At 50.3% G+C, this 11,929-nt stretch overlaps 1 protein-coding gene across 1 annotated transcript; it reads right to left on the bottom strand.

Moving 5' to 3' along the window:
- Positions 1–6,159: 6,159 nt before the first annotated feature.
- On the bottom strand, positions 6,160–10,720 carry PFICI_00034 (uncharacterized protein; the record flags this gene model as incomplete). The annotated part of the gene is made up of 7 exons (XM_007828615.1): positions 6,160–6,186; positions 6,275–6,956; positions 7,133–10,005; positions 10,068–10,122; positions 10,179–10,269; positions 10,331–10,436; positions 10,547–10,720. 7 exons carry the CDS (start codon positions 10,718–10,720, stop codon positions 6,160–6,162), a joined length of 4,008 nt encoding a protein of 1,335 aa, XP_007826806.1.
- Between the last annotated feature and the right edge of the window lie 1,209 nt (positions 10,721–11,929).

The following is an 11,929-nucleotide window of genomic DNA, read 5'->3' on the forward strand; positions in this document are numbered from 1 at the left end:
GGGTATTGATAGCGCAAGAAGCGATGGTGAGGTGCCAATTTACGAACCCTGCTGATGGCAAGATGGACTTTTTGGTAGAGGCACCGACGAAACGCCTGCCGAATGTCTTATCGTGGGATGGAGAATGAATGAATGGCCTGAGCGAGCGAGCGACGAAGGACAGGCCAGCTACTACCTAGCAAGCAAGGCGTGCAAGGTATGAATGGTATTATTTTCTTTTTTCCAAGCTTTGGGGATCCTGGCCGGCCAGTTAAACACGGTAGGAGGGTGGAACCTCGGAGCCTACGAACCAAGGTGGGCGGCAGGGTTGTCTAGGTAGTAGTTGTTGGGCTGGTAAGTCGCGGCTGGGGGGTTGGCAACCCAGCATCAATCAAATGTAAGTTGATGGGGTGCGGCGAAGCGCGAATGTGGTGTACCTGTCGCAGTCGGCGTGCCGCCAAAAGTGACCTGTTTTGGTTGCGTCGTATCTCGATTGATTGATTCCTGGGCAATGGGTAAGGAAGAAGGATCCGTTGCTACGGAGGGTGGGCTTTTTTGGAGGGGCCTGCGCAAGCACAAGCACGAGCACTGCCCAGGGTCCTTCTTTACTGATACTGCTTGCTTGCTTGCTTGCTTGCTTGCTTGCTTGCTTGCTGCTTCTATGGGGACGGTCGCAGCAGTGTCAAGCTATTGAACGGGGACCCCCGGCGTAGATCCTAGGTGCTCTCTCGTCTCAGAAGCAGCCAAATTCAAGGAACTGCTTGTTTCGCGTGATCGAGATACAGCACCCGCGATCGACTAGGGGAAGGTCGTCGCAGGAACTAAACAAAGGGGTTCTGAATCAAAAAAAACAAAATGGGGCCGCTGCCAGATGAAATCAATACTGGCTCGGAGGGGGAAAGTGAGTTGAGAGAAAAGAAAGTATAGTGCCCTGCTGTACACAGTAGAGCTGCTTGCCTGGCTCGGGCCCGGCTGTCTGGTCTGCTTTTCCTATGGTTTGGTTTGGCGCCTTAGGTCTGAGAGCCGGTCGATCTTGCTGGAATTGCAAATTATGGTCTGGCGCAGACTTTCGGGTCAAATTGTTCTAAACTTCCCTCTGAAGAAAAGTGACCATGAAGGTCGTCGCTTGTGGAATGACTCGAGAGCTAGTTCCGCGCGGTTGCTGCACGTAGCTTAATTGGCCTTCAAGAGCTGTTTGTTCTCTTTAGTGTAGGGCGGCGCTTGCAGCTGTTTGCTAATCGAAAAAGTGACGTCAAATAGGCGTTTGACGACACGCGATGATGGCCCAGTGATGGTTTGCACCGTCTGTGTTTGGTAAGTTGGTATGTAGGTCAAGTAGGTATGTATGAAGCGTGTCAAAGGCGTGTATAAATCTCTGCATATGCCACCTCTGTATGTACTGTATGCGTTAGAATCCGGTGATCGGTGTTTCAGGAACGCCGCCCTTCTGAGTCTCTTTGGATGATCATCCAGAAGAATGACAGAATAATGAGCAAAGCCTGTTGAGCCAACGGCCAATGAAACAGCTGATGCAGGGAGACTCCCGCTCCCTTTACTGTCTACACTTTCCTAGGGGTAAAGGATAGAATAGACTGACCGTCTGATGGAGTCTTTTGTGCAAGTAATGTATGTCGTAGCTTACGCCGATACGTGCAGCTGCGCATGTACCGTACCTAGACTCTCACAGTGATTGATTGTAGTGAATGCAGTAGTAGCAGCAGTGGATGGGTAAGGTAGTACAACACAGTCCAGTCAGTGCTTGCGGCGTGCATGGGCCTCCCGGGCATGCGAGTGCCGGTGGAAAGCCAAGTCAGGAAGTCCTAGCGTCAGATAGGACGTATGCTGTGACTTGAAAGTCAAAGAGTGAGGGTAGGTAGACAGTCTGTCCGTTTCAATTGAGTCAACGAATATATCTCGTTCTGTTGGATGCAGTGTCGCCGTCGTTCTCTATAGGTTGTGTAGGTATGATAGGTAGGAAGGTTGGGTATTCGACGACGGCAGAATGTTTTGCGGGTGGTTGTGAATATGTTTCGGTTGCCACGGAAGAAATTCAGAGGGCCAAGAGTTAAGACAACTTCTTGGAGCTGTCGTCTCGGCAGGGGCAGAGATAATATCCAGAGGTACGGCAATTCCAATCAGACCACCCACGGAAGATCTGGGATGCTTTCGGATCCCTAAACGATGGCGGACACCCGAGAAACGCGAAGGGTGCAATCAGTACTCGAGTGTGTGGTGGTATGTAGGGTACAGCAGGCAAGGTGGTATGGATGTATTCCGTATTTTCTCAACGACAGGATGTGAGGGATAGGACACGTTCATCCATTCTCTCTGTCTCTCTGCCTTTGGATTTCTTTTTAAAGTTTCGCTATGGTTGAGATTCTCGCAGGTGACGCAGCAGCCGTTCGCGTCAATGTACATGTCGCACAGCAATCTTGTCTTCTAGACCATGGGCAGTGCAGCGCAATGAATTACTTGTTTCTCCCTTCTGGTTGTCTGTCATCTGCTGCTCTAGAGGCAAAGTAACTTTGAGCTCCAGGCAGCTCGTCATCCATGCTGTCCATGTTGTTGGCAGAAAGCCGTGGAAGCTGTCAACGCCAGCGTCCACGTGTAAACCCCCAGCTTCGCACGCAATACGAATCCATTGTAGACAGCTAATAACCAAGGTGGTGGGGCCAAAAAGAAGCCCGCGTCTTCCGGCACGTCTGTTCTGTATGGATGGATGGAGGCCTTTCGAAACCTGGCCACGTTTTGTCCCTCCCAGATCCAGAAACATCTGATCACGGCCTGCGGTATTACATGGCTACATAATATGTATGATGTGACATCTGATCCTGTTGCTATTATTTTCGCAACTTCTATTACTGGACAGCAAGATGCATCGAAAATGTGTGCAGACGAAATAGTCCCGCAAAATTCTCCGTTTCATGTTGCTTTTTCTGGATTCGATTCGAGCATGGGGGATAAAGACCGCATTTGCTCAAATCCCATACTGGAAACAGGCGTCTAGTACTAGCAGGTAGGGTGCATGCGAAGACTATTCCGCATTCGACATGCACACAACCATCATACAACACGAATAGCTATTGCATAACCTAAGGCAGTCCAATTTCAAGCATACACAAAATTCAGACCAGCCAGTTTGTGCTGTTTTCCAATCAGGGACCTCGACGGCCTCTGTTGCTACATAGTGCGTTAGGCAGACATTATTTTAGTCACGGTAAGTGAGTCCAATCGCAGTGGGTGGTAGTACGGAATATCGCAGGAAGAGACTCAAGATCGGCCGATCTTGCTGTCATGGACCCATAGCAACGCAGCCATTGCTAGAATTGGCAGGGAACAGGGATTGCAGACCGCTGCCCCTGGCTTACGAAGAAGGAAGCATGGACTTTGAGCTAACTTGCCTGCTAGTGAATTGAAGATCTACGTTAATACGAAGCTATTTTAGTTGACCTGTGCCGCTTCCAGCTTTTGACAGGCCGACAGCTGTTGTACGCGCTCCCATACCTGAAAACCTGACATAATCCCTTTCTTTCTTTCTTTAGGCGGGCGTTTTTCCATGTTTACCTTCTCTGGTGGCAATGACTATTGACAGATGCAGATATTTGAGGTTGAGATGGCGCCGTCTACTTTCGTCTTGACTCGAACCAAGCGCTCGACCGGCGTCAATGGCCAGAGTAGGTGTCAAGTGCCGTCCAGAACATGCAATCATGCAATCTCTCAAACTCTCCGCCTTGATGCTTTCCAACTTTTTTTTTTCCTGCATTTCTTTGCTGCCGGCTTGCCTGGCCTAGGCCAGCCCGCCGGATCTCCGCTGTCCACGCAATGATCTTCAGCACGGCGGCCGCTGCCATTAACTCCCAAGTTTTGGCGCTACCATATGCATTTCCCCGACCCGAAGAGCTTTCCTTTGCACTACTTTACTGCTAAGTCACCGGAGAAATACTCGTCAGCAGCTGCCAAGATATTTGAAAATGTGCAGATCCGTTTCCAGCCGTTACACATGGCCTGATCAAAACATTGGCTATCATGGCGAAAACGGTTTCCAAGATGGCATAGTATTATTCACCCACTTCACTCGTCAAGTATTACGTCAACTCGAGAATGCGGGACTTTCTGGTCATCCAATGCTTATTATCCATCTAGTAGCAACATCTTCTGACAGCGCTGCTTTTTGTCAGTGCTTTTTAGACTCGCGGTACTATCCTCTATCAGCCATGCAAGTGGATTTTTCTTGGTTGCCGTAGCGGCATTCTGCCAGATCGTTGCCTTGGACCAATCAGCATTCGTCCAACTCACAGTGGCTTGCCGGAAAGGGCTAGACATTCTCCAAGATGGCGGAATGCGCCTCAATCTCAAGGTATCCCGACTCCCCTCAGCGCGGGTGTACGAATTTTTGGTCTCCCAGAGAAAGACGAAAACCACAAAAACAAAGGGGTCTCAAAACAGCTGCACCTACAATATAATAATACAGGATACGATGCGATGCGATGCACCACCTCCAATCATCTATCTATACTATAAACGGACCCTGACGAGAATTCGCAGCAATAAGTAGCGACCAATTTATTCGTCTGCACTTCGCCACCAACGTCGTGTTCCTGCGAGGGGTGGCCAGCACAGATCTGCTTAGAGCTGCACAGCCTCCTTTATTCCGCCCAAGATAGGCATCACCCTTGTTGCTATTGCCTCATCCACGATTCATCACGAATAAGACAGACGTGGCTGCTGATTTATTCATTGTGCCGGTCAGGATCAACAATTCGACATTCCGGGCGCTGCAAATTTCTTCGTTTCCCAACTCCCGGGATTGGCGAGACATTGACAAAGTAAGCGGCACATGCTTACAAGCTACCACACAGGGTAGTACTCGCTATTCCCAGGACCTGCAGAAGATCTTGCTTGATTCCCGTCCTATCCGACCAGCAATCAAACCATCTTTACAGCCTAGAGTACCTTTTGCTGTCCGCCATGAAGCGGCTTATTTAATACTTTTTACGGACCTTCAGAAATGAAAAGAAGGGGGGACAAAAGAGAGAGGGAAAAGTGCAAATCTCTTTTGCGGAACCTTGAACCGGAGAAGGTTGCTGACATCTAAGCATTATCAAGACAAGATTCAGAGTGTTGAGTGCCTTTCCTTGTGCATCGCCCTACAACCCGCCCCGTCGATTATTACCAAGGTAACACATTGCATGCTTCCCGTGTCTGCGGCGTGCAGTAAGCTAGGCAAAAAGACGTGGTGGCGGAATATGTGTTGCTGCACATTGCAGATTTCCTCGTTGCGTAGTATCCATCGCTCGCCGTGTCAAAGGGGGCAAAAGTAACAATAAACGTGGGCATATCCCCCAAGGAAGATAATAAGCATATTCTAAAAAGGCTACTCAAAGTATCTCCGCCCGCCAGAGAATATAAAGCTAGGCGATACGATATGCTGCCCACGGCATCATCATTTAAGGATTTGAATAACCTTGAGTGTGTGCACTCTGATTCCTTTGCTTGCAAGCACTTGTTGCATCTGAGGCCAAAAAAATAGAAACTCTACATTGTAATTTTTGGCATGTGTCACCGCAAGTCCGTCCATCCTTTGCTGTCATCAAGTAGCCAATGCAGTGCTCTATGGCAAAAAAAACTTGGAATAGGAGTGGGAAGAAAAAGCTTTGAAAAGAAAGACAAATAAATCATTGGCGGTTGACTGTGGCGCCACGGTAAAATCAAGGTAAAACCCGCCTGTAGTTTCTGGCCAAGGGCGCCTTGTAAAACGGCTGTGTATACATGGCTGTTCTGCCTAATTTCCAGTGCCGATTTTCAAGCACACATTTTTGGCATCATGTGACCATGTTGGTGATAAACCCCAGAGACTCGGTCTTGATATATCATTCGTGCCCAGATAATTCACGAGACAGCGCAAGTCATTGAAAATGGTCATGAGTGATGATTGTTATTTGCTGAAGGTGGCCAGAGGAGGGATGAGAGCAACGTCTTGTCCGTCCAAGCTACTATATACAACCGGACAACGTCTTGTTATCTTTTTTGAGATGTGTTATTTTAATTAGTGTGGCGTTTTTCGTTATCCAATACTCATTTCCCCATGTTCTTGAACCGTGTCCAGTCCAAGTGAAATGTCATGACGGGCCTCGACGCCTCTAGAATTTATTCTCACAAAACTCATACAACAAAGCTAGTCTACCGGTCAAGGGCTTGACTTTGGCACTAGAGAATAGAGCAGTCAGAATATGATTATAATGATACAAGGTGAAATGAAGAAGAAAATGCAGGAAGGATATGACTAGAAACTTACCATGTGCCAGTAAACACCCTTCTTCCTAAGCAGTTCCTGGTGATTTCCCCTTTCCAGGACACGGCCCTCGCCGAGAACAAAGATAACATCGGCATTCTGGACGGTAGCCAGACGATGCGCCACCACAACCATGGTGCGCCCGTTAGCAGCGCGCTCAAACGCCGCCTGCACCAGCCTCTCGCTCTCCGAGTCGAGCGAGCTGGTGGCCTCGTCGAGCAGCAGGACGTGCGGCTGGCGGATGAGGGCCCGCGCAATCGAGACGCGCTGCTTTTGGCCGCCCGATAGGCTCACGCCGCGCGAGCCGACCTGGGTCTCGTAGCCCTCGGGCAGCGACGTGATGAAGTCGTGGATGCTGGCGTCGCGGCACGCGGCGTGGAGTTGGGCGTCGGTGATCTTCGCGCTGTCCACGCCCAGCAAGATGTTCTCGCGCAGCGTGCCCTGGAATATGTTGGGCTCTTGCGCCACGAGCGAGAGGTGTCGGCGGTACTGGTACACGTTGAGCTGGCTCACGTCGGTGCCGTTGGCGAGGATCTGCCCGCTTTTGGGTTCGTAGAAGCGTTCCAGCAGGGACACGATGGATGTCTTGCCGCAGCCTGAGGCGCCCACCAGGGCCGCAAACTGGCCCTTTTCGATAGTCAGGTTGAGGCCCTTGAAGATGGACACGTTGCGTGTCGGGTATTTGCTGGTGAGTCGAAATGTGTTAGCTTCCGGATCTTGTAGAGAAATTTCCACCAAGTGCTAGGTAGTTAGGGATTTCCCGAGACATGAGCATGGGACCGGGAAACAAATTCTCGAATACAGATATATTCAGAAAACTATGCCCCCCAAAAATGGGAAATCGCAGATCGGAATACCTACAAATGAACATCACGGAGCTCGATCTTGATGCCACCCTCGGGGTCAGGGATGCTGGCTGGTGTCGTGCTTTGGGGGTCGTCCTTGTTGCCGCGCAGTTCGCGAACGCTCAAGATCCGATTGGCAGCCGCCGAGGCTTGCGCAGCATTGGGCCCGAAGCTGAAGCCTTGGCCGGCGGACTCGGCGCCCTGGATGACGGCCATGTAGCACACGAAAAATTGCATGGGATCATACTCACGCGTGGCCATGAGTCGACCGCCGTACCAGAAGATGAGGGCTTGGCATCCGAGACTGATGCTATCGGACAGGGCAAAGATTAGTGTAGTCCACCGAGCCTTTTTGAAGGCAGAGCCCACGTGCCCGTTGAGGAGTCTGTTGTATCTCTCGGCAATGGTGTCCTCCAAAGTCATTGATGAGACTGTTCTAAAGGCACTGATGGCCTCGGCGGCAAACTTGCTGCTCTCGGCAAACACGGCACCGTACATCTTTTCAAACTCGAGCTCATACTTGAGGCGAAAGTATCCAGCAGAGAGACCCAGCGGCATCGTGACACATAGAGCCACAAGCGCCAGCTTCCAGCCAAAGGCAAAGGCAATGGACAAGGAGCCAATGACGGTAAAGATGGAGTTGTATACCAAGGCCATGTTCATGCCCAGCATCTCCTCCAGCTGCTTTGGGTCGCCGCCCACGCGAGCAGTGAGGGTACCCGTCGAGTTATCCTCGTCGTCGAAAAAGTCCGTCTTTTGATAAAGAAGATTCTCAAAATACTGTTTCCTGTACGTGGCCGAGATGTAGTGTGCCAAGTGCGTGGAGACGAAACCTACGACAAAATAGGAGAAGCCAATGCAAATAGCCAAGACGAACCACATGAGTGACCAAAAGTTGGCTTCGTCCCGGAACCGCGCGGACTGCGGATCGTATTGAAAAATGACGACAATCTGAGCAAAGAGGTAGGCCTGGAGGGGAGATGACACTGCCGTGCACATGGAGAAGAAGATGATCAAGGCATAGGATACGAAGCGATCCCTTTGCTCGTACAGTAATCGGCCAAAACTCTTAATGAGTCCCTGGCGCTGATAGCCAGTCTTTTGTAGCACGTCATCGTGATCCGATACGGCTGCACTCTTTTCGCGGCTCAAGACGGCGCCGAGATCCTCTTCTTCTGGAGCTTCCGAGTCGGCAGCCTCTGTGGGCTCGCCGAGTGAAAGCTGCTGGGCGTGTACAAGTCCATAGTAGACACCCTTCTCATTCTGAAGTAGACCTTCATGAGTTCCACGTTCGACAACGCGCCCCTTTTGGAGTACCACGATGGCATCTGCCTTTTTGATGGTTGAAAGGCGATGGGCTATCGTCACCGTCGTTCGGCCTTGCGAGACCTTGTCAAGCGCCGCCTGCACGATGCGTTCACCCCGAACGTCAATGGCCGAGGTGGCCTCATCCAGAATCAAGATCTTGGGCTTCTTGATGACGGCCCGGGCAATACTGATGCGTTGACGCTGGCCACCCGAGAGCTTTGTTCCGGAATCGCCCACCATTGTGTCGTATCCATCTGGCAAACGGTCAATGAACTCATCCGCAAAGGCTTCTTTGCAAGCCTCGATGACCAGCTCCTTCTTCCGCTCTTCGCTTTCGTTTTCAAACTTGGACCCAATCAGGCCATATGCCACATTCTTGTATATCGAATCGTTGAACAGAAAGGGCTCTTGTTGAACGAGACCAATTTGCGATCGCCACCACTTGAGCTCGATATCTTTGAGCTCCTGTCCAGAGGTAGAAATTGAGCCCTTGAGCTCGACTGGAGGCCCAGATTCTTCATCGCTGGTCAGTTTGTTACCATCCTCATTGACTTCATCATCGTCAGTCTGGCCCTTTGCCTTTTTCTTTTGCTTGGCCTTTTCCTTTGAGGTGTCTATAGCTTTGGCAATGGTGTATTGATCGTCGAGGGTGTACCACCGCTCAATCAGTCCGACAATGGTGGATTTGCCGCTCCCAGAAGGACCTACAATGGCCGTGAGTTTTCCGGCTTCGAGGGTCAGGTTCAGTCCGTCGAGCACCTTGACGTGGGGCCGACTTGGATACGCAAAATCCACGTCTTGGAAGATGATGTCGTCGGTCGCAGAGACCTCGGGATCCTTGAGCTTGCCACGGTACGGGCGTGGCGCGTCAATGACGACAAAGAACTCGCACGCGGCCACCATGGCTTTCCCGACGGCGATCAAGGGGGTCGACATGCGCTCGAGGGAGATGACCATCATCATGACGGACATGAGGACGACTACAATATCGCCCACGTTGGCCACGCGGTGCTCCGTGACGGACTTGGTGCCGTACCAAAAGGACAACCCAAAGGATCCAAACAGGCCAAAGAAGATGAGGCCAAACTGCAGAGCCATGACGGGAGAAGTCCTCTGGCCGTGCTTTTGGGCGGCGTCGGCCCAGACGGCAAAGCGCTTGGTGGTCTGCGTCTCGGCACCGCAAGCCATAACCATGCGTATACTGCTAAAGGCTTCGCTGGCGACAGACGACGACTTGGTCTCGGCAGCTGTCTGACGCGACTGGCCCTTAAGAATAAAGGGAAGGAGAACACTAATCACCAGCATGATGAAGATAATGACGGAGCCAGTCACGAGAGTCAAGGACCAGCTCTTGATAAACGCCACGATGATGGCTGCCACAATAGTGGCCAAGAACTCGAGGAAAGTAGCCAGTTTCTCGGAGATTCCAAGCTGCAATGTATTCGCGGTTGTCGTAATGGTGCCTGCGGCGGCTCCGGGCGGCATGGAATCGAGGACATGAATCGTTTGTCCAAAGAGACTCTGGAGATAGTGTAATCTAATGGCAGCTGACATGCGGATACCTATGATACGGAAAGAAAACTAGAATAAAGTGATCAGCTCCAAATCTACGCAGGCGAGAAGATATTCAGAATGCAACAAACCTTGGTCATGTAGGTCAGGCCGAATTTGGCAATGAAGAGAGCAAAGATATAGAGCCTAGAAAGTACAGATTAGTGTCAAAAGTCCTAGTCACTCTCCGCATGGCAACTCACGCATTTCGATTAAGCGCAGACTCGAATGCGGCTTGGGAGACTGCAGAACCAGTCGTACTGAAATACGATACAAAGTCGGTGGTGAGGGCGCCTTGTTTTGTGGTAAATACATTGGTCTTGATCCCAGATCATGGACGGTATAGAGAACCTACCGAATACCACATTCATCAGAGGCATCGTGACACCTGCCGCTATAGAGGCAAAGCCCGCCAGGGCCATGAGCGGATAATCCCATGTTTTTGCGTAAGAGAAGATGCGCTGAGTGTTGTCAAGACCATCAGAATCATTGGACAGTATCACGCAAGTATATCGTGTGAAGTTGGGGACGGTAAGGATGTGATGGTAAAAAGCATATGGGGGACACCCACGTAATAATCGCTAAACTTGGCTTCTCGCTCAGGCCTCAGCTTTGCAGCCTCCCTTGCCTGCTGTTCATCGCGATCATCGGTTGGATTTGTTTCGGTCGAAATATGATTCTTATCTGGCAATCCTTCTGGCCCCGCAACCCCAGGGTCAAGGACCTGTGTGTCTGGTGTTGTCATGGCCTATGTTGTAGGTGGTGATTTCTGTTTTACTCAAGAGCCATGGGGAATATATCGAATGACTGAGGCAGCACACTTTATACCAATGATTATATCCTTGAGTGTTTCCCCCCTTTCAGGCGGTTCCAAATCTGACTTGGTCCGTGTCGTCTTGGTAGTCTAACAAAACAGTGTTGCCTGTTGTGCTGGAATGAATGTGACGGCGTAAATAAAGGAACAAGCGTTGAAGGCGGGCAAATGAAATTACCAAGAAACCAAAAAGGGTATCACTGTTCAGGCAAAGATGAATGCGAGATTGCTTTGTTGGGCTGCAGGAGGTTCTGGGTGGCTAAATAATGAAGGAAAAAGCAGATGTTGCAGTTGCGATGATGACGATTATATCAAGCAGATAACTTAATACATATAGCGTGTCAAGAACTTTCCGAATAATGAATGCTTACAAGGGGCTCCAGCTCTACCTCACATTTGGCCGTTTAGATGGGCAGGGTTCATTCGTTGTCGCAGGCGATTAAAGGCTTGGCCCCAGGGGAGATCCTGCTGGGCGACTAGATCTCAAAGCGGTAAAGAGAAGTAGCAGCAACCAGCATAGCTGTGTACCTATTGCTGCCTGCCCTTTGGAGTGTAGGTATGATATAACATCATGGTACTCGGGGCGGTACATTACTCATGTCATCACTTGCCTTCTCCAAGAAAGAATTTTCCTTGTCCAAGACTCATATATTGATCCAATCATGTAAATTTCATATCAGCTGCCTAAGAAATGACCAGACAAGAAAACAATCTGTCGTCTTATGTCTTGTGCGATGCCCGAGCTGTATATGTATTATCGGGCGGTAAGACGGGCGCTGCGGACAGTTTATCGCCCCGTCGACTTAACCGAACCCCGACAGTAGATCAGGTAGGTTATTTAGCTGGCACCTAGCTGGCACCCCCTGGTTACCTTGGGTACGTAGGATCGTAAGCCGCCAAAAAAGGCTAATTTCAAGCCTTTTCTGCATGGTCTAGAGCTTCCCCAGATTTTGTCTAGTGCTATAATGCCAGCAGCACCTCAGGTTCCCCGTTATTACGCATTATTTATAACTTAACATGTACCTACCTATATAACTCAACTGATAGAGAGAGTTCCTGTGTGACAACTGATCAACTTTGAGGCCCGAGAGATCTGGTCCCGTTCAGGGCTGCCTGCACATGATATCAAACCCCCCCCCC

This window comes from Pestalotiopsis fici (assembly GCF_000516985.1).
Source record: "Pestalotiopsis fici W106-1 unplaced genomic scaffold PFICI_Scf_1, whole genome shotgun sequence".
In the NCBI taxonomy this organism is placed as follows: Eukaryota; Fungi; Ascomycota; class Sordariomycetes; order Amphisphaeriales; family Sporocadaceae; genus Pestalotiopsis; species Pestalotiopsis fici.